The sequence below is a fragment of the Amaranthus tricolor genome, chromosome 13 (genome assembly GCF_026212465.1).
Source record: "Amaranthus tricolor cultivar Red isolate AtriRed21 chromosome 13, ASM2621246v1, whole genome shotgun sequence".
NCBI lineage: Eukaryota > Viridiplantae > Streptophyta > Magnoliopsida > Caryophyllales > Amaranthaceae > Amaranthus > Amaranthus tricolor.
The window spans coordinates 19,235,285-19,263,017 of NC_080059.1; the positions used below are offsets into that span (position 1 = coordinate 19,235,285).

The window sequence follows — 27,733 nt, forward strand, 5'->3', positions numbered from 1 at the left end:
TATGAAAACAAGAATAACTCACTCATACGAAATTAAAATAGGGCGATTCAAGTGGCTATCTGCCCACGACTCAGAGCGCTACAAACTGTTAAAATTATTGCAAAAATTGCAAAACTGATTGTTCAGTATCTGAACATAAATTAGAAAACTCAAAATACATAATTTGATATTAGAAATTAAATAACATAAAATAGACAATACTATTCAACACTAAAAAAAACCCAATTACTCAATGTAGACAGTATTAGAGATGGGAACGACAACAAGAGGAGGGGTGAATTGTTGTTTTTATAAGTTTAAGCGTTTTTGCTCTGTTTTTGCGGAATTAGATTGAAGAATTAAAACTTAAACTTAATGCGAAAAAAGTAAAAGAGACAACACAATTTTACGTGGAAACATTCTAGGCCTAAATAGAAGGAAAAACCACGACCCCTTGGGATTTCAAAACTCTCCAATATGTTTTAGGCAATTCGTTACAATTACATAAAACAATTTGTTTCACTCAAAGCTTCTCTAACTAAGCCAACTTCTCTTTCTCTTTCTCTTTCTCTTGCTTCACTCGAAGCTTCTCTCTTAACTTTACTCAAAGCTATTCTCTTCTCTAGCTTCACTAGAAGCTTTCTAATTCTCCCTAAGACTTACACAAATCTAGTTATAACAATTCTCTCAAAAACCCTTTACAAGGATAAATTCGTTAAAGATAAAACTAAAGAGTTGCACAAGAAAATATTATAAGTTAATTGGAAATTTTTGAACAAAATATTTCTGATTAACTTTTATCAATCTCTCGTATGAATTTTATGGCTCATACGCAAGCAATTTGAGAAATAAACAAGCCACCTATTTATAGTGTTTATTTAGCTAGCAATAAGGGAATATTTCCTTATCCCTAAAATTAAGGAGAATGATATGGGTCTTGAATTACAAGGGTAAAACTCACGGTTAAACACTTGTACTTATTCTCATAACTAAGGAGAAATAAGTGGAAGCTTGATACTCAAGCAAAAAGCTACCGTTCCCCTTTTTCTAATAATTGGTAAGTTAGTTTCTCACTTAATTTAGATCCAAAATATAAGCATTTTAAAAGGAGAAAAAAAAGAGAAATATTCCACTATTTTAAAATCATACGGTTATTTTAAGGTGGTTTAAAAAATATTTTGCCAATTAACTTAATTATTTAAATAATGCAACAAATTAATTTTAAGTGATACATAAACTAAAAAAATCCGAAAATATATTAATCAAAATTTTCCAGCAGACGTAACTTCTTCAGACTTCAATGCACTGTTTCCATTTTCCAGTAACGTCAGATCATCAAACTTGGGAACAGTAGACCTCCTATTTACATTTGACATCCTAAGTGATATACCTTATCTAACTTCATTAGATTCCTTTGACAAGTACATATTCATAGACTAAGTCATAGGCACTATCAACGATCTTAATTACAACCGGATATCGACCTGCATACATTCTCTAAAAATACATTTGTTTATATAAAGTGTAGTCATCATCAAAACCTAAGAGAGCCGACACTCAACAAATAAGGTAAAGTTGATTTTATTTTATAAAACTAATGTAAATTCACCAATCATCATACTATTAATTAAACAATTTTAAAATTCAATGTGGCATCCTCATAATAATTTGCCACGTGGAATAATCAAATTTATTGATTGCTATATTTAATAAACTAAATAAGGTAAAGGTGATCTTATTTTATTAAACTAAAATAACTCTACCAATCATACAAATAACTAAAACAACATGAAAATTCCATGTGACATCCTCACAATGATTTGCCACATGGAATAATCAAATTAATTAATTGCAATATTTAATAAACTGAATAATTTAATGTTGATTCTATTTTATAAAACTAAACTAAATCCACCAATCATACTATTAACTTGAAGAATTCTATGTGGCATCATCACAATGATTTATCACATAGAATAATCAAATTAATTAATTGTTATATTTAATAAACTAAATAAGGTAGAGTTGATTTTATTTTATATAAATAAAATAAATCCGCCAATCATACTATTAATTAAAGGAACAGGGAAATTTCGTGTGGCATCCTCACCATGATTTGCCACATGGAATATTCAAATTAATTAATTACTTTACTTATTGAACTTGATGTGGAAGTGTAATGGGACCGTTTTAGAGTGTATGAATTAGCTTAAAAACAAGCTTAACAAGGAACGAAACAAGAGAACACCCACACAACTTAGAAACTTATTCTAGATTGGATGGTTTCTTTGAGCAGCAAAAATTCACTAAGTATTTTAAACTCTCAAAGCTTTTACTCTCAAACACTAAGTAATAAGAATAAAAGGGGGCGTGCAACACAAAGTAAGCACAAAGAAATTCACAAAGAAAATCAGAATTTTGTTTTCAATCTCACTTGCCTAAAATGCATGGCAATGAGTTCCTTTTATACTAAAAATAATGCAAGTGTTACAAGCCTTCAAGGAACCTTTTAACTTCCCTCAATGAACCTTTTAACTTTCCCTTCAAGGAACCTTTTAACTTTCCCTCTTACAAAAATCAGAAAACAAAGCATTAAACAAAAGCTAGAATTAAGCCTTTTTAATGTTAAGCATTTAAGGCTAATAATGACCCTTTATTAATAGCTATTTAAACAGCAAATTAAGGCTAATTAAGCTACTTTGAACCGTCCATATTCTCCTAAAAACTCTTGCATTTCTCCTATAAAAAAAACTCCCATTTAAGCATTAAAGCTAGAATTCAGGTTGCTGCTTGTATTCAACTTCCCATTTATTCAACTTCTCATCTATTCAACTTCCCATTTATTCAACTTCCCATTTAAGGCAAGTAATAAAGGATTTCTTTGAAGAGAATCCCACGAAATTAGCAGCCATTTGCTTGACATTTGCGTGGCTAAGTAACGCATGGACCGTAGCTTGTGTTGTAGGAACCGTAACTTGATGATCTTGGACGTTGTGGACTGAATTCTCATCAGAACTAAATAAGATAAGATTCATCTTGACAAATATCTCTACCTTTAAAAAGTTTGAAATATTTCAATGTCACAATTAAAGAGAGTTTTAAAGAGAGTTTGCCAATAGGAACACATTTATTTGCTAAAGAATATGACATTGAATTTGATCTTGACTAATATCTCTACATTAATTCATCGTCAACTAACATTTATTTATAATTTAATTGAGTAAATTAGAATATACATATATATATATATATATATATATATATATATATATATATATATATATATATATATATATATATATATATGTATATGTATATGTATATATATATATATGTATATATATATATATATATATATATATATATATATATATATATATATATATATATGTATATGTATATATATATATATATATATATATATATATATATATATATATATGTATATATATATATATATGTATATATATATATATATATGTATATATATGTATATGTATGTATATATATGTATATATATGTGTATGTATGTATATATATGTATATATATATGTATGTATGTATATATATGTATGTATGTATATATATATGTATGTATATATATGTATGTATATATATATATGTATGTATATATATATATATATATGTATATATATATTGCATCATATACTATTGACAATTTCTAAAATTACAAAGTTAATTGATACATAAAAAAGGTAAAGGACACTTCCAGTATCCCCCACAAGGCAGGGTCCGGGTGGGGGTATTTTTTTCTGAAATATGCGCACAAGCTATACCTTCTGCTCAACATGCAAATGCTCTATCCATTGAGTGTTTTTACTTCATAATTTCTCTAGTTTATTTTTTTAATATCATTGTTTATATATGTCAATGATAAAAAAACTCGTACTTTTTACAAGTTTCTACACTAGTATAAGTATATTATTATGGACTTTTTTAAATCGATCTTATTGTAATTTATTTTTATCAATATTGTATTGATGCACTATTATCCAACGAAGTTGCTCTTGAAGATTCACCTCATTAATCAAAAATGTGTAATAACCATGTGAGGATGCACGAACCTAACCTTTTTTTTTGTTTCTTCTTCGAAGAAAGGTGGACCTCTCGTTGTTCATCGCGTTGTACAGGTAAATTGATGATCACATTATTCAAAATTTCTTGTGTAAAATGCATTAACATATTTATAATTTTAATACATTTTCGATAAAATTTATAGCATGCTAAGTTTACTTTGAATTATTCACAATTCATGTGCATAAAATTATTTTTAGAAAGAGCAATGATTTACATATCCTTATAGATATATATAAGTATTATTTATATTATTCACAATTCAATCTTAAATTTGTATCTATTAAATTAATATATTGCAGGTGAATTTTTTTCGGGATACAGGAAAAGTTTATCTATTGACTAAAGGTGATTTGTTAAAATTGTTTGTGGAAAACTTATATTCTTTTTATTTATTTTCTTTATTTGCATTCTAACTTTCATATATAACTTAAGGTGATTTGTTAATGTTTCAAATGTATTATAAATTATATTACTCCATTGAAGTTTTATTGACCAATTTATCTCAAATTGCATTTTGATCAACTTTTTTGAAAATATTTATCAACATATGATTGACCACAATGAGGATTAAAGTTTTATGAATAAATATAAAAAAGGGGTTTAGTCAAACAATAGTATCGAAATTAAGGGTGACTTGGTTCACTCATATTATTGCCTAAGCTTTTGTTAGGGATTAGTCAAAGAAGAATATCTCACCAAGACTATAGAGATGGCATTATCATGACAAAACTTATTGTTTACGCTTTTGCTTTCTTCTTAAACAGTCTAAGAAATTAGAAGATAATAAATTCCACATCAATTCTAAAATGTATAACATACACACTGACACACACATATAAAAGGAATCTAATAAGAATAAGGCTTAATAAAAAATGAATTTAAAAAATCAAAGTATGTTACTTGTAATACAAAAAGATTATATTATTAGGACCATTATACTTTTTTATGACATAATGATCCCATTTATATGAATAGTGAGTCTCATATTTATATATAGTGAAGTATAGCAAAATAAGTATCAAGTTGTATATTACTTAAAAAATGAATGTGTTACAGGAGACAGTAATCCTGAGGATGATAGAATTGATTTATATAAGAAAGATAAAGATTGGATTAAGCAAGACGAGCTTGTGGTTGGAAAAGCGATTTGGTAAGACAATGTCATCCATTTATTGAAAAATCAATTCATTGTCCATTTTATATTTGTCATCCATTTCAAAATTAACGGCAATCAATTTAAATATCATCCTTTTTTTTTTTAATTGAAATATCATCCTATTTTTTACGACATGGTATTTTGATTTATGTTGGAGTTACAGGTATATTCCACACATTGGTTGGGTATTGCTCTTTTTAGACAATCATCCTACTGTCAAGGTTAGTATTTGCTCATAATCTGATCCTATTCGATTAAACCCCTTTCAAGTTTTACTGTTTTCCGAGAATTATGAGTTAGTCTTGTGGTTTAGACATTTCCTTTTTACCTTTGTAATATATAGAACTTCGATTCATATCATATACAAGCAATTGTGCCTGAAAATTTTTGGGTCATTTTATAAAACTAAACTAAATATTGTCTAATATGTGAAATAAAATATGTTGTTTATGATTAACAATATAGTTTTTAACTAAGACATTGAGAGTTCGAACCTGGGCTGCCCTTATATTTTTGTTGGGATAATATGTTTGACCTCTATTTAGTTTTCGACTTAAAATCCACCACTGCCTATGAAAACATTATTTCCATCTCCCCCTACCAGTAAAGAATTCTTTAGCTTACCCTCTTTAAGTTAAAAAAAAAATTGTATCCAAGGTTGCAATACTCTTCCCGTGCGTATTTAGATTACTTCAAGCTGAATAGTAGTATAAAGTAATAGGCTAATATGAGGAAAGATTGAAAGAAATAAGTTTTTTATTTTAAAAAAAATCTAAAATAAGCTTTAACAAACTTTAATTTCTAAAATAAGCATCTTCATGTCAAAGCTGAGTTCAAACATGTTCGTGAATAAAGTAATTGATAAAAAAAAAGTTAAAATTCTTTGTTCATTGTTACTAACTACTTACAAAAAAGAGTCAATGTCATAGCATTGAAAGGGACAAAAAAATAAAAACAAGTTTGTTCATTATTACTAACAGACTTGGAATCGAAAATGCTTATTTTGAGAACTTTTTTACTAATAAACTCTATATTTTTTCAATTTTTCATAATATGAGCCTGTCAATTTTATTGAGCTTGTTTCAACTTAACCCAAATCGAAATGTTTTAGAATTTGTAAAATTGAGTGAATATCTTTGTTCAGGTAAGGCTTACTAATTTTCGTTTATTTATAGAGCTTACATCAGAATTCTGAAATATTGACTTCAAAAATATCAGTTATATTTTTGAAATTCAAAATATCAAAATAAAACTGAGTTGGTCAAGAATTCTGAAATACTTGACTTCAACAATATTGAATTTCAGCATACTTGTCTAGTAATATATGCATACATGTCTAGTAATATAACCAGACAAGTATGTTGAAATTCAATATTTTTGAATTCGTAGTAACTGATATTCCGTGACAAAACACTGCAGTATCTGGTGATAGGAGCAATCAGCATACAACTCCTTAAAAGAACAGTTCTTTCAGGCAAACATTTGTAAAGCCGACTCGTTTTGTTTAAAGACGCGGTGCGGTTAAAGGGAAGCGCCAGAGCGGTAGTGACGGGCAGTTTTAGTTTTGTTGAATAACTTTATTTCAGTATGTAATTATGTTTGACAAAAGTCAAATACAACTGTCAAGTTTACGAATCTGTTGCATTACATAACATCTAAGAAAAGGACTAGTGTGGTATATAATTTTTGGGACTCGATAACAATGGAAATTAGTACAGCGGTGGAAATATACGTATAGCTCAAAAAAACACGAAAAGCATCATCCGAGACCAAATTTTGACGCAAATGACATGTATCCACCAACGGGGGAGGAGAGGAGACATAAAGAAGTGTCAAATTATTTTACAAGGCGTATAAAGACCAAACATGATTCATGTCAGCTGCTGCTTCGTTCATTCATTAGAAATGTGTTTAAGAGGCATATCTACTCACAAATGCTGGACCCAATCCCGTTGAGAACATACCCAAAATGAAAATGAGGCTCAATTGTTGTTTTTCTTTGTTGTACCACTCTCGCACCCTCATATGCCATCATTTGCTCAACCATTAATAATTCAAACATCATCTTTGCCTGAAAATCTGAATAAATTAACAAATTTCAGCAAACTTCAACAACCATTATGGACATCGAGCTATTCATAATAATAAAAATGGGCAATTATATAGGTTAGCAATAACAAGCTACAAAAGAATATATGTCCTCAATTGTAAGGGGTAAAGTTATAGTACAACTGTTTCAGTGAGGAAAAACATTGTATTAGAAGGGCTAGCAAGAGGAATTCATCTTCATACAAGATAAAAGCCATAACAAATAAGCTCTCTGTGGCCTCAAACCCTCAAGACTTGGTCTTCGACTATCAGTTACTGTCTTACTGAAATACCTATAGCTGAAACAAAAGAGTCCTCAAACTATGATATCATGCATGTTTTTGAACCATCAAATTAAGGACATCCAGTTTCCAGAAATAACCTATCTAAGCCCCTTTCAAATTTCAAAAACAATGCATGGAACAATTGAACTGTCAATGCTATAAGTAGCTGCTTAATATGTTTTGTGTCAATGGACCAAAGTTCCATAATTCATCAACAGACTTATTTCACAAATTGGTGTTTATCAAGGCAAATCCTGGAAAAGTTTAATTAGTGTGCATGGGTGAGAACTGAAGGCCTTATAGTGCTTGGGTGAGAACTGAAGCACAACTGCCCATCTTTTGATCTTATAGTTGTTTCTTGTTCCCTCTTCAATGTTTAAACTGACAGAAAAATGTGTGCTCAAGGACTACAAATTTTACATCCAATAGACTTACATTAGGAACACCCACAAATGTGTAAGTTACCTTCAAATAGACAGAACATTACACATCATTCAACTAGCAAGCCTTTGAAAAATGGACATATTAACCCAAAACAAACCCCTCTTCTAAAGAAAGCAAGGAAATCACAGAAATTAAACTCTAGTTCTCAAAGAGTATCAATATTCAGCAGCTTATCACCTTGTCAAGTAACGTATTGACATTAATCATTCAACTCATATTAGAACCATCTCTAATGCCAGCTTCAAGTTAAATAATGCAAGATTACACACTATTTCCAACACAAAGCAACCTACTTTCCCTGCTCTGAGACATACAAAGGGAAAAAAGGAAACAAGAAAACCCATTCAACTCAGTAAACCTGTTTCCCAAGCCACCAAACAGAAGATGATTTCCAAAAATGCTATTCAGAACCACCTAGCATGCTTCAGTTTGCAGACCAGTCAATCTTTCCTTTGTAAGTATAAGACTGACATCACTAACTAGTAGTACTTGATAATTGATATAGCACCAATAGAAAAGGTGAGGAGGCCTGAATCACAAGAAAATTTCATAACAATTCACTGCACAATCACCTCATGCAGAACTTGAAATGAGCCCTTAATCTCAATTTCTGAGATAGCTACTAATTCAAGACTATGTCAACAAGCTGAAGCTCATATTATTGATTACTAGATCCTTCTATGACATAACACCATCTACAGCGAAATAACTTAAACAAAAATTATTTGCACGAACTAAGTCCTGCACTCTTAATCTTTTCATCATAGAAATCAAACTTAAGGACTAATATGTTCAAACATGCGGTACTTGAAAATGGAAATGAATCCTACACCTTTAACTTTTTGAGATAACCATTTCAAACCTCTGTAATATCTCACACCACACTCAGCTCATCTTGTTGCTTACGTGATAATGACATAACATCCTCTTTTGAACAATGAAAAGACTCCACCTTGCTACACAAAAATTAGTTACACGCACTAGGTCCCGCATCTTGTTCTCTCCATCATAAGAACCAAAAGTTTAACGACTAACAAGTTGCAAAATAGGCTAATATGTCACTTTCAGAACGAAAATAATTATAATAAAAGTAAATAAGTTCATACTTCATATCATATTTAACGGTATACTTAATAGAAGGGAAAGGTTTCTGCTAAAACAACACCACATCCTAATATATAAATCTGTAACTCCTAATTTATTAAACCAACCAGCATCCCAAAATTGAAATCTAAAACTCGTCATCAAATATATAAAATCTTAGCTCTACAAGACTTGTTCCCACGTCGCCAATCAATACATGAGTGAATCAGTACAAGAAATTGATGAAAACCAGTAAAGCAACTGATTGCACAATTCAAGAATCCGACCAAAAATGATCAAGAATAGCATCATCATCCACATTTTTCTATAGGTCGAATGTAAAATAATCAACCCATCAAAAATAAACTAATGGCCAACAGAATACTCGATGATTCGAAGAAAGCATCAACGGTAAGCCTGAACTCAACAAACATAATTAGTTATGTTACCCGGACACCGCTTAAGAGGGCACTGCGTCTGCGTTAAGTGTTGACACATAATGCCTCATATGGAAGCAAAAACCTAAAATCAACACACTAAAGAGAATGAGACCATAATGCTGCAGTACATAATGATCTGACCTTTGACTGTAATATACCCTCCATGCTATTATTGAGCAAGTTGCTTGGCCAAAAAAGACCTGATATGGAGCCTTTCGTATGTAACAAACTTCTAATCATCAATCCTCATGACACTTCTTGATTTGTATCTCAACATTTTTGCAATGCTTTCCTTATTTCTTGCAGCATTTCTGTTACATGGATGCGTTTCCTGAAACATGCAAAATATCTATAGTCAAAAGAGATCAAATGAATGCCTAATAACATTACACAACATTGCTAGCTTTTCATCATGTGCAGGCAAGACTAGTCCATAGCATTCTGTATTACTATGTTTTGCAAAAATTATCTATATCCGTACTGCTTGAAATGAAGCACACAAATGTAAACCAAATCCATTGAAATAAGTAAATTTATCTGGCATCCAAGTATCCAACACAAGGATATATAAGATAAATAAAATCAGAAACTTCAAGTATAAATATTAGTGTTGTTTGTTAATTAACTAAGAGATCTGCTACTTGCAAAAGGTAGTTTTGCAGATTATCTCTTCTTCTCTTGTTTTCTTTCTATTACATCGTGTTTTTGATGAAATTTCAAAATGAATTTATGATTTTCTGTCGGTTAAACTCTAAGAAAAAATTTATCTTAACTAAATGGCTAAATATAACAACTTAAGCAACTCAACATGAACATTTGGTGTAGGGATGGTCATGGGTCCAGCACCCTACTGGATCCGCTCCTTTTTAAGTGTCTGGATCTTATTTTTTGAGAGCCATCAGATCTGGGTCGAATCTGATCTAAAAAATAAAAATGGCTCCGGGTTAGGGTCGAGACCCTTGGACCTAGACCCTGATTTAGACCCGACCTCTAGATGCGGACCCTAGACCCGCCCCTTAGACCCAAACCTGGACCCAGACATTTATTAAATAGTCATAGATTTTATATTCAATCACTAAATCCTGGCCCCACCCCATTTTAGAATTCCTAAGCCGCCTCATTCCCCTCATCCCTAGTTCTTCGTTCTTCATTCCCAAATCCCAAACAGGTGCAGATTCATTCGAAAGTTACTCAATCTTACCCCCTGTTCTTCACTTCTTCTTCCTCACATGCTCAGACTTAAACACTGCGAGTACATTATCAGAATACTTGATGTTGCAGCAACTTGATGAAAGTATTTATTAAAATAATTGATTTGTATATCAAAATAGATCTGCTCAATCCTGCCCCATTTCTGAAGATTTGCTTGAAAATTTATCTTCAACATTATCTTTAAATGAAAGAAGTATTAATAAAATAATTGATGTTCTAGTAGCAAATTGATGAAAGACAAAAAGAGTTGAAAATGGGTGTCGTTAAAGGAAACAGTTTTACATATAACTGATGTTAGTAGTAGCAAGTTGAATTTGTAGAACATATGATGTTTTAGTAGTCCTACTTACTTTGGCTGACCAGTAACCACCAAACGATTTTTTTCATGAATTATTTGATCTTCTTCTGTCTCATTTTATGTCCCTTACAAAATTACGAAAAACAAAAAATGTGACTTACAGAAGCTCAAATTTGACAAGTCAAGAGATTCTTATTAGATCCATTAAGGACCCTAGACCCATTAGATCCGAAGGGTCTAGAAAAATTTAGACCCTTTAGGTTTCGGATTCGAGCCTAGATCCATTAAAAATAAACGGGTCCGGTGTGGGTCTGGGTCTGACTGGACTTGCTCCAGACCCGCCCCATGACGATCACTAATTTGGTGTATCTTTGCGAGTTTAATTATTTCCATGAGGTCAGCCTGGGGATTAAATATAAACCTGCAAAGATTAGACTGTTCCCTTCTTGCTCATAAAGTTCCATTCACATTCTTTCACTTAGTACTTAAAAATCAATCGTAGTTTGGTACTTTGTAACTTGCAACCATTGGCTCATTTTTACAACTTACTAATATGCTACCCTAATTTTTAGAGCAAAATCTCTACTAGTCTGTACTCCTAGTCACGTGAAGGTCAAGAAGTCAAAAGTCTTAGTGAGTTATTCTTATCCAAGTGTTTTGAAGATGCATCACTGGTTTCTAATGCTTGACATGGTCCTTCTATTACTAGTCTAGGAATGACTTGTGTCACGCGAAATTGGTAAGTATATGATTTTTGGGATTACACTTAATTGATCAACCATTATGTGCAATTAAAATGAATAGATGGTCCAATGAATAATGAAGTTGCCGAATTAAAGGGTGGTGTATGAAGCGGATATTTGTTGTGAGCATGATTGCCGAATCAAATTAGAATTTATACACAAATTAATTCCTAAGTAAAAAAGCCATTACTTGTGAGTTAAAGGGGAAGAGTAAAGTATTTTACTTTGTCTCATGCATCATTAAGCTTGGAAGAATCTTCCTTAAATATGGATGAATTCAAGGCAATACAAACAGGTTCTTGCCGCATCAAATGGAGGATTGATCAAGTGTAATTCAGTTTAATTAAAGCTTTATTAAAGGAAGGATTTAAGTGTTTTGACTTTGAATAAAGCCGGCTGTGGCTGTTCAGTTTTGCATCTGTTATTTCCTTGACTAAATAGAGTTAAGGAAGGAAAATTATTAGCATAATAATTTAGTTGAGACGATAATTGTATTTAGATCCGTTTAAATTTCCTTTCTTGTGACTTCATGGCCTATATAAGGTCTTGCTTATGATTGAATAAAAGTATGTCTGATCTTAACAAAAGCTTTGTCTTATGTTTTATTCGAAAACATTTAGTTTTAAGTAAAATTTTCAAAGTATGAGTGCAACTTATTGTTGATGGATTGGAGTGATAAGTGAGAGTTCCTTGCACTACAATCAATAACTTCTAACTTAAGTGAGAATTTGTTAATTACAACTACATCTAGTAAGGTAAGTGAGAGTTCCTTACATATCCTTAATAATCAAAGCGAGTGTTCCTTAGTTATCTTACACCTTATTTCCTTTAAAATTCACAAAACTAGACCTTCTCTAAGCCAAACATATTTGTTTTCTTATCTTAAGATTATTTGAGACTCATAACGTTAAACTAACCCTACTAGTATATACATCACGTTCAGTCATACATCTATTCCATAATCTGTGTTCCACTATATCTTTTCTTCACCCTAGGTTCTCCCTTTCTTCTTCCTTTTTCTCTTCTCTTTTCTGGAGGAGAAAGGAGGAAGAAAGAGGGGATTGGGAGGGAGATTAAGACAAGAATTGACAACAATCACTGAACTCTGTCTTTTGATTTACGCTCCTTGTTTTTTATGTAAATCATCTTACAAAGCTAAATTCTGGCTATTTACTAATTTGACATTCAAGAAGTATCAAAGAAGTTTAAAGGAAGCACTGGTGTCTAGCTGCTGTGTCAATGAATTAGCGTCTCAATAACCATAATACCTAAGCAAGGGTCCTTCAATCTCATGAACTGAATCTAAAAACAATAAGAACCCTTGGCATGTAAAATTATAGGACATGGTAAGGCAAGCCATCCATAGTGCAAAAATGTGGTTTCCATCGCCAAACAGATTTTATGGTCAATGCAGATAATTTTGTGGTTGTCTCAGCCTATATTTCGGTTGGAATAAGGTCAAAAACCTTAAAAACAGTCACGGTATGGTTTTTCCAATGATATTTTACACAATGGCAAGCATGGATAGTAAATCTCATATGTTAGCAATGATGAATAGATATATATTAGAGATTATGATATCCAATAGTGCATCACATAACTAACTATCACCTGAACATTCATGCCGAGCAATATGAATGCATGCAACAAAGATATTATATCTTTTCAAGTATAGATAGGGTTAAAGAAACAGATCCCATGTATTAATACAGCAATTTCAGCAGATTAAAATGCTTTCAATCCAAATTGACTACTAAACTCGACAAGACATGGGCCATAAATGCAAATCTTTGTATCTGCATTAGAATGAGAAACTTAAGGAGAGAAACAATAAGATGCCACAATCTCTATCAAGAGATGAAACAATATGCTCACGAGAAAGCCACCTTGCCCAACACACTCATATCTAAAGTTTTTTAACGATAGAGCTGCTGATAAAACAAAGTATGCAAGTCATAGGCCAAATTAAAAGATTACTTACAGAACACTGACTCCAACTACGGCAAGGGGTCGTGGAAAGTCCTCAATCTCCTTATCTCTTTTGTTTTCGACAAAAAGTGAAGGGGGAGAGTCATTATGTTCAAAGGATGTCAAGACACTCTCAGTTGTATCTTCAGTGTTAACCCCTGACACCAGTGGTGAGGGTCCATGGCCCTGGCCAATTTTAAGAATTTCTTTAACCAAAAATGGAAGCCTATCCCTTCCCTGAAAAGAGCAAAAATGAGACGATGTTTAACAACTATAGTAGTAATGAAACAACATAAATCGCAATAAAAGAAATAACAAGAAAAGCTAAAATCCCTTCTTGGAAGGGCTTAGTACATGTAACAAGTCTACACTAGTATAGAGGTTTATTCCAACAAACTAAGAGAAAACATTCTCAAGAGAAGCATTAAAGAAAAAAAGGTAAACAATATAATTCATATGTGAACATTTTATGAAAAAATAACGAAAAAAAGTTCAAATAAAAAAAGGATATATATAACTTTCAACAAACTCAAAAATTAATAAAATACAAAAAACATTAGTAAAGAATATAGAAAAAGTGCAAGCAAGTTGCAACAGAGTGGAAGTTACTACTAAAAGAAAGAACACAACTGAGGAGCACAGACAGACAAAACATATACACATAATCTAGAGTTTTAAGTCAGCTTTCAACGCAAACTAAGGTCCCATTTTCAATGTTAATCACAAAGCAGCAAAGTTTCACATGCAATGGTGCGTTAATACAGTCCACCGATCAATAAGTACTTGCATGTTTACTTTATCCACAGAAATTAAGTTTAGTAGTCAACTTTGAGAAAATTGAAAATGGATACTGGATAGAGATATAAAAAGAGTTAAATGCAGGTAGAAAAGAAATACTAAAAGTGCAAATTATTTGGGAACTAACCACTTACAGAAATCATAAACATGGTGAAAGAATATTATACACAACCAACTGACACGAAAGTGCTAATACCTGAGGAAGATCAATTTTATTTAAGACCACAATATATGGTCTTTCAAGATAATCAGGATTATACATCCGCAGTTCCTGCACACAAAAATGTACATTACTTTGACGACATACATAAACAGGATCCAAGCCACATCAACAAGATTCAAGACACATCAAAATTTGTTTTGATACAACAATTTCTTGCTTCAAACCAATTTCACCAAAGAGTCTTTGAGAACAAAAAGAATAGAAGACGATGAATGACATCCAAGAAATTAATACACATAAGGTGCACCTTGATTCTTCAAAAAACAAAAAAAATGCAGAGCAAGATTTGACACAAAAAAAAAAAAAAAGAAATCTAGATCGGCTCATTTCACATTGGTAGCTCCATTAGAACCTAGAGCTCAATAAAACTGTCCGTTGGGGAAGCCGCATTATCAAATATACAACTTACGATTCTAGGAAAGAACACACATTACAGTCAGTAGTAACAACTCCAGGAAACTATGTAACTAGAAAAGTAACGCTTCCTCATAGCTTCAATATGAAGGAAAGTAACATTTTGTTGTGAAATTAGGACTCACAAAACAACGGAAATGTTATGGCATCACTTTGTTCAGTAATCTACTCTTTCATAACCCTCTTGAAAAGTTAAAATGTGCATACTTCTTTAACTGTTTTGTAATCTTTCACGGGGTCCTCCGCCGCAGCATCAACAACATGGACCAGTAACCGAGTCCTTCGCAAATGCCTAAGAAAATTACGACCCAAACCCTGCAAGATGTGAGTTACAATATTAGCAACTTGTGCTACATTCACTGACAGGGAAGAATTGCATTGTTTTGAATACCTTTCCCAAATGAGCACCTTCAATAAGACCCGGCAGATCTGCCAATGTTGCTTCAGATGAATACATAGCTGCACCTAAAGAAGGGTCACCATCAAGGCGTCCAAGGTTTGGCATCAGGGTTGTAAAGGGATAGTCAGCAATGTCTGGCTTAGCAAGTGTGATAACAGATAAAAGTGTAGATTTTCCTGCATTTGGAAGTCCCTGGATAACAAACTCAATTGTCAACACCTTGACAAAGGCATTAGGGTATTGTACATTATTGGATAACTACGTTTTCATCTATTCTATCAACTTGGAGAACAATATATGACATATATATGATTTAGGGAAGGCGTACGATCATTGAGGATCATAACATTCAGTAAAAGTACATAGCTGCCCTTAAAAGTCAACGGCAAGACATCCAAGGTTTGGCATAAATGTTGTAGCGGGGACGTCAAGGATATGTTGGGTTTCTTAACTTTATTGCTGATAATATACAGATTTTCACCATTTTGAAGACTAAAAATACCAAACTCAATCATCAATACCTTGACAAAGACGGGTTGTACAGTAAATCAAGCAAAGAATGAATACATGTGTTTTTATTGATCTACAAACTTTAAGAACAAGCTATGAAATGATGTTTCAACACCTTGTAGCCACTAGCCACACTCCACATCAATATGCATAAATATGTTTAAGGTAGAAAAGTTGAAATTCTCTTAGCTGGTAATTAATAAAGGAAATATATTTTAGTAGCAATGTTAGTTTATTATACACAGTAGCTAATAAGAGCATTGATTATCCAACATTTGAATCATTGATTTATCAACCACCTTGAAGGTGGTTGAAGCAGGATTCACGAATTATGTCTTTATTCATATACTCCCTTTGTCCCTCTAATTTTGCTACACTTTTCAGTTTGGATTGTCCCTTTGAATCTGTTACATTTTTATTTCCTAGTTCTGATCCCGCAATCTCTCTCCTAACCTCATCTACAAATTTATTCTTTCACTTCATCAACCTCTAGTCAAGAATCAAACAATACACTCAAAAAAGACATGCACTTATAAAACTCTACTACAATAGAGTTATGCACTTGTCATAAAATTTAGAATTGAATTCAAAACCAGAAATAATTCATCCCCCTATTTCTCTCCACTTCCTTTCATATTTTCCTTCAATCAAACAAAGCATAATCTTAAAGTATTGCTCCCAAATTGAAGGAAAAGAGATGCAGATCATTCATGAAGTTTCTTAGGTGTGACATTGAATATATAAATCAATAAGGTTTTCTAGGACCAAGTTAAACATAGCCATTGATATCCAAGAAAAAATTTGTAATGAATACAAATGGCATAACAAATGGACAAAAAAAGCTAAGGGAAATATTGTTGACTAATGACTCAGCACAATAGTAGTTTTGTCAACAATCCTGTTATTTCTTATATGGGAATGGGTCGTTAGCAAATCTGTTAGAGAGGGTCCTTTTAGAAGGGAATCTATATTTGGTTAGACCATCATGGCTATAAATACTTGAGCTTATGAAATGAAATGAAATGAATTAGACTTTTTTAGGAGCCTTGCAATTGCTCGAAATCTACCACTTTAAACTCAATTTTCTTTTTCAATTTTTCTTCCTTTTAGCTTTATTTTTATCCTACCTCTGATTTTTTACATTGATTTATACCCCAAAACTATGTTTATTAGTATTACAATGGGTATCGGAGTCCAACTCTTTGATAACCTATGAACACTCACAAATGAACCCAGTACATGCATTTCTTGAGAATATGTTAATCAGTCTATTACAGAATCTTGGTTGTAAAATTCCACCATTGATGAAACTCCAAGAAGTTGTACAAAACAATGTTATTCGCTTATTTGAGTCACAATCTCTTCAAGAATATACAAAACATGGAGAACAAGTTTATGGGATTGGTTTGAAAAAGATTTTGGTGAAAATGTGTATAGGCATGAGTGTAAGGGGAAATGGCATGGGTATTTTCTTCTCATCTTCATTAAAGGAAAAAAAATTGAATTGTTGGCCATGGTAGAGCCTTCTACTACCCCATCAAACTACCACCACACAAACTCAGCCATACCCACGATGATAATGCCCACCAAAACGCACACACCCCTACCAATTCATCCCACACAACCTCATTGATTCCTCACTTAAAACCAAAAATACCTAAAACAATGATTATTCTCAACAGATTCTTTAACCAAACCTACACATCCCAAAATCTCAACCCAAGCCAGTTTAAATCTCCATTAACCAAAAGAATTCCCAAAACCACACACATGACATTATTTTTGAAAAAATCAAAAAGAGTAAAAACCCATGCTCGATTGAAGAAGTTGAATTTCAAGAAAACCCTCTACACATTTCCACCATGCATAAAAGAGCAGAAGTTTAGGTATGACAATAAAGTTTCGACCAAAAGAATAGTAGAAGATGGGAACTTAAAGGTTTGGATGACTAGGGAAAGAATAATTATGGATCAATGATGGTCCAAGAGCAGCAAGGAAACTTGGTGATAGAAACACCGACGACGTACATGGTGCCAGATGAAGGACATGGTGCCATCTCTATTTGAGAGTTAGAGGAACAAATACGTGCGGGACATGGAGAATGGAAGAATCATCGGCGTCAAAGATCATCAAAACAATGTAAGCAGTGGTGACCAAAACTTCATCATCAGCTTTTCAACCACTGCACTCCCTTCTGAATGCTTCGAAATGGTAACTTATATATGGAAATAATGGATATTGACGGTACACTATTGAGCCAACTTTGGGGCTTCTTGATTTCGTTAGGTGTAAGAATTATAGTATTTTGCAAAGAGGTGATGGTTGAGAAAGCTAAAGAAGTGAAGGATAAATTACGGATTATATTGATGCCAGAAAAACTAATAATGAGGAACTTTTTTTTGCTGGTAGAAAAAGATGAGATAAGAAAGATAGTTGAGGAGCTTTTATGGTGGCACTTTCTTGAACTAAAATGGAGAAGAGAGTAAAAATTCTCATGCTTTTATTGAGTTGGTAATGTGTCAAAAAAAGTAGTGAAGATGCGACTTATAGAATATTAGAAAATAGAAGTAAAGGGGACTATATGGAGTCTCATACAAAAGGTTGTGTCACATGAATTTAAAAAAGTTGTTTTTTACTATGGGAACAAGCAACCAGATGGTCATGCAAGATTTTTCTATTCCAGAGGTTTTTAAATATTAGGGTGTTGGCCAACTGGAGTCTAATTGGAAGAATATTTTATGGGGAAGCTGCAACAGGGATGTCAAATTTGCTTGGGAGGTACTACAAAAGGAGATGAAGAGATTAGGGCTAATTGTATTTGCCCACTCACAGTTTACCCAACCAGCAATTCCTATTGGGACTACTCAAAAATGCATATGAAGGCCCACAAACTGGAAGTATATCTTCCTATTCACCTTTAGAAATTACCCAAATGACATATTGTGTATCATAGCCAATGCATACTCCTTTCTTGGCCCATTCTACTACAAACTCTAAATTCCAAGAGCAACGGATTTTGCCAAGACAACCCTAGATTCCCATCATTTTTTAGTCCTACTACATAAACAGTACAATCATACTTTCTCCCACTCAGTCTTGATCACTCCAACTTGAGCCACATTTTATCCATATAATTGCCCAGGAGAAGGGACAAAATTAGCCCAAACTGTGCCACCACTTGTCTACATTGAGCAGGTCGCTACCCACCTTAAGGACAAGGTGGATCTTTGGGCGGTGAATAGAGAATGGCGTACCAAATGGGAAACAAATTCTAAGGGAAATATTGTTGAGTCAGCAGGAGTGTAATAGTTTTGATAACAAATCTTATGGGAATGGGTTATAAGCAAATCTGTTAGAGTGGATCCTTCTAGAAGGGAATTTATATTTGTTGTTAGGCCATTATGACTATGAATACCTTAATTGTAATAATGCTCGACGCTTATGAAATGAAATGAATTACACTTTTTTTTTGACCCTTGTAGTTGTTCGAAATTTGCTACTATCTTTTTTTAGACTGTTTTTCTTCCTTTCCCACTGTATTTTCTTCATGCTTTCTCTCATTTTCTGCATTGCTTCACACAGCAAAACTCTGATCTATTAGAAAATCCTAGTTCCATATTGTAGCAAAATCACCAACATTTCGTCAACTAATTTTAACAAAACAGAATCTCGATAGCTTAACTGCAAATAACACATGCTACACAATTGACAACTCACAAGAGCCTCAATAGAAATCCACTAAATGAAGTTTCCTAAATCAACAGATATGCTTCAAACACTGAGTTATGTTCGTGTAATACACATACGCTTAAGAGAGAGAGGGAGAGAAATGTCAAGAATCTAAGGGGAAGGACAGACAAATAAGCCTGGGTATCATGTTATCACTACCTTTTTTCAAGGTTCTCAATTTTTCCATCAATGATTATAAAAGGTGATCTAATAAAACTAAGTAACTTTGTCTTGATGTTTTTTGTTCATAATCTTAACAAAAGGAAAGACGAACAGTAATGACATCAAATTGACAAAGCTATATTACTAGAGAAAATGAAAAGCAAAATTTAAACTAGCATTAAAGCCTAGCAACAGATTTCATTTATAATACAGAATAAGTAACAAAGTGATAACAAATAGCAAAGTACCCAAATAAAAAGACTTACCACCAGACCAACATCTGCAACCACTCTGAGTATCAATTCTAAACTAACTTCTTCCCCTGCTTGACCAAGGACTAAAACCTGCAACAGACAAACAAACATAAAATTCCTCATATGTGAGATAATCCTCACAAACAAAAGCTGTAGAAAATGATAGGTAAACTGATGCTTTATCGAGGACCAGGAAAGATGCAATGGATATTTTTACTAACTCTTCACTACAATCTCTACATATTGCCATTTGCAAGAAACAATTGCTTAAGATTTAATCACTTGAAAGTTGAAAAGAAGCTAACAGAACCTCGCGACATATTCATCTCAAATTGGGGTTCACTGGAATAAATTATAGGGTATACATTTGATTACCAACGGCAATTTCACCAACATCTCCATAAATGCTCATGCAGATCCGACAGCATACCGGTATATTTTTGGTAGAGCTCCACAAGTATCAAGAAATAGATCTAACTCAACAAATATTGGCTAGTTTAAAAGTTGAGCAAGACTATTAATCATCCTTTATGATAGAATCTTCTTACTACCTACGATTTTAATCTCACTGTATATCCTCTTTATGTGAGCTTTTTGTTCGAAATAGTGTAATTTAAAAAACAAAAATAATAAAATAGAGGCAAAAGTTCATTATCAACCTATCAGCACAAAATATGTTCTCCGATTGTGATAGTATTTACTAGTTAACTAGCAGTCACTTTTCTTAGCAAAATCATGTATTGCTTCTCCAGTATACCCTCCAACAAGCAAGGAAGAAGGGAAGTAACAATAGAAAATAAAGAGGAACTTCCCCAATACCCATTCTAGTTTTCATTATCATATACAGAATACAGATTTAGATGTTTGATAATCATTCTTTATATTATTATTTTGTCTTTTGCAATACTACCATGACAACTTTTTCATTAATTACAAAGCTAACAAGCAAGCTCGCACTTCCTTCCCTCCAAATAAAATATTTAAGAAAACCAAAAATTGTGAATAAAAAGCACCACGAAAAACTAAAACCCAGTCTCAAGTAAACCAAGCGCCTTCTTAAATGTTAAAGATCTTTTTGAATGGAGCTTGAGACATTTGTTATCACCTCCAGGACTGATGCAAACACTTAACCACTTTAGAGGTTTACAAACTGAAGGTCAACAACATGCATGCATTTAGCTAGGGTGCAGCCTTTATCTACCAAACAATGACAAACATCATCTTTCTTGGAAATTTTGGGCATAAGGTACAAAGCACATTGAGTTGGACTGTTATTCACAAGAAGACTAAGCACATTAGATATCACCGTAATTCACAAAGCACTAATATGTCTTCATTAGCTAAATTATTGTATTTCAATTTCTCCGAATGTTGCATCCTCAAACTTTTGCCCTGTGTACATGATTGGCCCCTTCATTACAAGCTAGAAACAATGACTTCTCAACATTCTCTCACATGCAAGAGAGTTTGCTCGACTACTTAGTTAACTGTAAATATCACAAGGATGTCAGAAATTTGTTATTGTGTTACATATATCTTTTTTTTGTAGTGTACTAACAAGTTAACAATTAGTCAATCACACTGAAACTTTTCTCCTATTTTCTCGTTTCAGTTTTTCTCCTAACATGCTCAGAGATGGTCATGCTGAGTTTGATAAAAGCTGACAACTTTTCAATGTGAAAGTTGAAAAAAGTGAAAGTGTTTGTATTCTCAGATATACTTACACAGCAGAGTGTACATGAGCTTGGCTAATAAATAAGGAAATTAAAGTTTCACAATGAAATGTAAACTAAGTAGCTAACATATACAATTTCTGCTTCATTGGAACTTTTTGTTAGCTTATTTTCACAAGTTTCCCTGATCTCTATTTGAGAGTAGATTTCCTATCCTAAGACCAAAGCTACTTGAATAATAGCATGTTCTTTTGATCTATGTTCCTCGGACTTAGAAACTCAAATCTAACACTTGTACGTGCTCAAGAGTTAGACTTAGCTAATTTGCGGAAAAAGAATCATATATCTGGTCCAAAATGAAGTGTCCTACTCATGCCCGAATGTCGAGGATCCGAAACAAGTTCATGAGGTAAAATAAGAAGTTTGAGTGACATGGCTTCTCATGGAATTCCTTATAAGTTGGAACCTTGCACGATGTCATGAAATGTAACATTTTTCTTTCCATTACGATCTTCACCTAGATGAGAATCTGACCTAAAAATTAAGCTAAAGTTATCTTCATTTACACAACTTATCTAAAATTAAATACTCCAATCTTCATCAAGCCTATAAATTAGTAAACATATAAAACTTAAGTAGTTAGCAGCAAATATAGAATTACATTGCATAGGGACTCCACATATTGCAACAAATATATGACATACTACAAGTACCGTATACATTTTGCATTTAATAAACAATTACTATATGTGATGAACAAAGGGAGTAGCGAGTCAAAATACAAAAAAAATGCCAAGTCCTTAATCCCAATAATGTGAGATTAGCTACATGAACCAAAAAAATCGACATAAGAGATCATCGCTAACAAAGATTATATTTTATCTAGGCAAAACTTTAATACTAATCTAAAGACTAAAACCAAAAAATATCAATTTCAATGATAATCCACTTATATCCCTTTCCTCCACTCATTCTTATCTATTTTTATATGCGCTTGCAAGTATCAATCTTCAATCTAACTCTTCCATTTCTAAGTTACTTAAATTTGCAACCTTTCACCTTTGTCTTCTTTGTAAATTACCAAACCAAAAAAAATGGTTTTATCTCGTTTAATTCGATATATGCGACTCCAAGACTCTTTCTTATGTCTTCATTTCAAAATTTTATCATTCGAGTATTGTGTAATTTATTAGATTAGTAAAAAAAAAAAGGAAAAAGCGATCTTGAAAAGGTTGAAAACTAATTAGGGTAAAAAATTTCTTAACACCTCCTTAAGCATTAAAACTTCCACAAGAATAAGACTACACTTGCAGCGTACAATCCTTGAACTAACAAACAACCTAACCATACCAAAAACTAAGTTACAATCAAACAAAATCTAACCAATTCTAACTTCTAAGCAATAAAACATAAATTTGACTAGTTTTGGCCAATCTGTATCATATACTTCAATTGAGTTCCTATCCTGTATAATTTCTTGCATATATTAGAATTACGTAATAAATGAAAATGTTCATGAATGTCGTGCGACTTTCAAAGTATCCCACATGGATAAACCTTACATAGATATGAAAACTATGATGAAGCATTAAATTAGAATATGAAAATGCTAATAGGCAAACCTTATCGCTTTCATCTCTCATTATGTTTGGGGTTAATGGTGTCATCTTTCTTTTCCTTTGATCTGACGTCTCTAATAGGCTAATCTGTAGAAGAAGAAGGAAAAGACAGTAAATCATCAAGATAAAAATTGAGAATCAACGCTATTAGGCACCATTACAAGGTTAAACCTCCCTCCCTCGAATTTGGTTCCATAAATGTGACTCCAATTTGGTTCAAGTGCTCGTGTCAAACTCCACTTTGGGGTTAAATTTCCCAAACTCTTCATTATATCTCAAAGGCTCAAATACACGTGTCGGATCCTTGACACTTAAACGCAGGGATACTTCTAATTGGTTCAAATAGTAGGATTTTTTTCAAATAATAGCCAAGTCATACAATTAAACATGTATCCAAGTCTTACACTTGAACATGTATCCAAATCGCACACTTGGACATGTATTTGAGTCTGACATGGGTGTACAATCTTGAAGTCCAATTAACATTTCTCGTGAAACTCAAAAAAAAGCAATAAATTTCTAAAAAGGAGTAGGACAATGTCACTTAAAGTTGGCATTTTGGCAACCATGACCAATTAAAAAAATCATGAAAACAATATGGGTAAATCCATACTTGACAGTCAACCCAAAATCAAACACTTAAAATCAATAAGAACCACATACTTATTAAAATGTGTAAGAAGATGAGAAAGAACCAAAATGTGCATTTATGCATGGAGTTGTTTGACTATTTACAACACATTAGAGAAGGGATGCCTTTTGCTTCCCATCAACTAAAATTTAGAGAACTTCAATACTTGATTTAGTGTGGTGTTAATATGCATGGAATTCTTGATCTAAAAGGCATTAAGATTTAATTGGCTGGCACTTAGCATCCAATGATGAAACCTTTTTTTTTGTGCTTATCATCCTTATTTTCCTAGTTAAATCAATCAAATTGTTATAGTATTTGACAAGTACTAGATTACAAAATTAAAAGGAACCCCTCCCCCTACCCCCTTACCCCAGCGCGCACACACACATTCTCACATTTAAGATGGAGTAAACGCGCTTAAAATTATGATCTATAACAAATCGGACATTGATACAGTACTCCTCGAAAAAAATTCACACCTGAGTTTAGGTAAAGGGTAAAGTTATAATTCATCATTAGACAAAAAATGGCACCAGAATAACTAAGGTGTATTAAATAACGTCACAAATGAGTAAACCCTGACAAAAATTCAAGAGGGTTCATTGCTTACCCCTCCTTGTCCGCCCCTTGCCACAAGAACCTCATCACCGGGATTAGCAAGATCAGCTAAAAGTTTCCCTCGCTTTCGTTTTACGACAGTACCTGTCATAAGAGTAAAAAAGGCCCCTTCATGAATGAAATTCCAATTTCTTTAAATTCATTAGGTTCATAATTTTAACATAAGAGAGACCATTCATGTATAAAAAATTCATTCTTTAATCGAAAACAAAACAAGAAAAGAAAAAACTAGAAAGAAAGAAGACATGTCTAGTTCATTCATCACAAACCTAGAGGGACAGGTATTCGCAGTGTAGGAGCAGCAGATCCATCCCGTATATGAGTGTTAAAAACACCCATAGAATTGACATTCCCTCCACGCTTTGCTTTGAATTTCCCTTGCTTGTGGAACTCTAGCAACGTATCTTTACCCTCATCTGCATAAATAACAACATCACCTCCATGTCCTCCAAAGGGAAGTATAATAGATCCATCACTATCCCTCTTGAACGAAGTTTTCTTCCTCGAATTCCCCACTTTATTATCGTACTTATTTGAAGGAGCCTTTTGGTTGGGAATTTTAAGAACTGCACCATGGCCTCCATCACCAGCACAGACAGTTATGATGACATGATCAAAATATTTATGTGGTTCCTTCACTGCATCATTTGATGTTATGGAAGAAACTTCTTTGACCTTGACAGTCGCACACAAAAATGTACATGATCTAGTTTTTTCATAATTGATTCTTTGCCAATACAACCTATAAAAAGTGAAAATTGGCAAGCTGTAAACATTGCTGGAAAATGAAAAACAAAAGTTTGAAACTTAGGATAAAACAAACATGGCATGACAAAAGATCTCTTTCATCACAAAAGCCCCAAAATTTCCATCAAAACTATTAATGATGGCGACTCATCTTAGAGATAAAGAGCTAACAATATGCTTGTGATTTGATATCAAATAGTCGTCTCTTGAAGAAAGAAGATAGCATTTGATAACCCAAACTTACATCCTATATTGATTCTCTTGTATAACCAAAAATAATAATAGTATGTCTTTATAAAAAAAAATGCTAACTATATTCCAAATGTAATAACCAAAAATAATAATAGTATGTTCATTTATAACTAATAAGAGTATAATTTATGATTGTTCAAGATCTTTTTGGCCTCAACACACAGATGCATAATTAGGGCACTAACTTCTTTGATTATCTTTTGGTTACAATGATAGAGAAATTACGTGTGATTCTGTGATGCTAAGGGTTTTTTAATGGAATAATATTATTATTATTGTTAATATTAACCGCCAAATGTGTTACATTGTTATAGTTATTGATATTATTATAATTATTTCCAATGATTTCAATGAGTAACAAGCCTTAAATTTGTCTTGATTACTCATTTATGCGAGTGTATAAAGTTGTTAATGAAAGCTCTATATATAGACATTTCTTGTTTTCAAGAGAGTGCATACTTGCTTTCTTTCTTCTAACCTTGTGTTTTCTTCATCTCTTTACTCTCTTCTTCATTAATTTTTCTAAACACATAATTCTTAACTGACTTGGCTATTGTGTTGATAGCTCCAATCCTTCTTAACAAAGCACATACAAAAAGGGAAGGGGTGGTGTGTTATCGGTGGAACGTGATGTGTTATTTTGTGCATTGGAGATACACTAGGAATATGTTTTTAAGGCGGAGACTCTTTCTCGTTGCACCAACATTCTAAAATCATTGCCCATGTTTGGTAAATTGGTAAATGATTGTTGGCCGAAGTTGCTAGGTGGTTTGACTGTTTGAAAGTATTGGTTGATGGAGGTGTTTGGTAAAACAAATTGTTAGTTATTAGTTGTTAGAGAAAAAGAGGACTCGAAAGTCATTGACGAAACATTTTTTTGGCGATTTAACCAACCAAAAAGCCATTGAAGAAGATATTTACCAACATGCCCATTCTCTTATTCTTCTTCTCTATTTTCATATATCCAACATTTTATTTTGGCTTGTATTGTTCACTTGTAATTTTCATTTGAGTTGTATTGTTCATTTGTAATTTACTTTCAAGTCTTATATTGCACATTTGTAGTTGTTGTCAATTGTTAGACTAGCACAATCCCTTCGAATCTCATCCTTCCAAATCCATCATTAGTCGTAAAGTGAGGAATTTAGTTTATTGAAGCATTTAAAAATTAATCGCATACTAGAATTGAACAGCAGAAAGACAAAAAAATTTCATTGGAATACCAACAGGAGGTATAAAATCCTTTTCCAGTTTTTTTCGAATTCCAATTGACAGAAACAGAAAGCCAAACCCGAAACGATCGAGAGAAATGAAGAGAGAAATCAAAAAACCTGGGAGAAGTAAAACGGAAGTCCGAGAAGACAGCAGATGATGTAGAAGTCGTAGGTTTGCCAAAGAAATGCGAATTCCGGTGGAGATGCGATAATGTCGCCGGAGAGGATGTGTTCATAGTAAAATACGACATTACTGAAGATATACTGATAACTCTAACTTGGATTTTGGATAATGTGCTGTGTGTATAAATTTGCAAGGAAGATCCAATTTTGATGCCGTGGATATTTTGTCACGATGTTTTTTGTTGTTAGAATGTATGATTTAATTTGCGCTGAGAAAAATTATTCTGATTTTTTATTGATTTTCATGTAATAATACCAATTTTTAATTAATCGTCAATAATACGAAGTTTAATGTCATTTTTTCGGTAGTATATACCAGTTTGAAACCGGCAAAAAAGGTCCAATGCGACCGTTGAATCAGATGTTCATCCCCTATCTTTATTTCCTTCACTTTATGAATTTTTTCACTTCTTTTCTTATTTATACTTCCATTTTTTTTACTTTTTTCAATTTCTTCTCATTTTTCTACCCCTCTTCTAAGTTCTTGTTTTATTCGTCCACTTTTTTACT

General features: G+C 32.6%; 2 protein-coding genes across 5 annotated transcripts in view; one reads left to right on the forward strand and one right to left on the reverse strand.

Annotated features, from left to right (window-relative positions):
* Positions 1-6,789, forward strand: part of LOC130798959 (uncharacterized) — a 60,277-nt gene extending 53,488 nt beyond the window's left edge. For both annotated transcript variants that reach the window (XM_057662049.1, XM_057662050.1), the window contains 5 exons: positions 4,095-4,130; positions 4,377-4,422; positions 5,134-5,227; positions 5,397-5,454; positions 6,653-6,789. In XM_057662049.1, the coding sequence (XP_057518032.1) occupies positions 4,095-4,130; positions 4,377-4,422; positions 5,134-5,227; positions 5,397-5,454; positions 6,653-6,721 (303 nt within the window). In that variant the 3' untranslated portion in view covers positions 6,722-6,789. The remainder of the gene's footprint in view (positions 1-4,094; positions 4,131-4,376; positions 4,423-5,133; positions 5,228-5,396; positions 5,455-6,652) is intronic.
* Positions 6,790-7,173: 384 nt separating this feature from the next.
* LOC130798958 (probable GTP-binding protein OBGC2) lies at positions 7,174-27,377 on the reverse strand. Of its 3 annotated transcripts, XR_009039155.1 has the most exons (11): positions 27,158-27,377; positions 25,097-25,569; positions 24,820-24,911; positions 23,579-23,662; positions 20,296-20,373; positions 15,620-15,820; positions 15,436-15,543; positions 14,788-14,862; positions 13,807-14,030; positions 9,714-9,903; positions 7,174-7,312 (listed from the first exon to the last, which is right to left on the reverse strand). XR_009039155.1 is itself a non-coding variant. In XM_057662048.1 (10 exons), the coding sequence occupies exons 1-10, from the start codon at positions 27,289-27,291 to the stop codon at positions 9,843-9,845; spliced, it is 1,530 nt and encodes a 509-aa protein (XP_057518031.1). In that variant the 5' UTR covers positions 27,292-27,377; the 3' UTR covers positions 7,351-9,842. The 3 variants fall into 3 exon arrangements, 1 of the variants encoding a protein (XP_057518031.1); XR_009039156.1 differs by lacking the exon at positions 14,788-14,862; XM_057662048.1 differs by lacking the exon at positions 7,174-7,312 and having other exon boundaries at positions 7,351-9,903.
* Between the last annotated feature and the right edge of the window lie 356 nt (positions 27,378-27,733).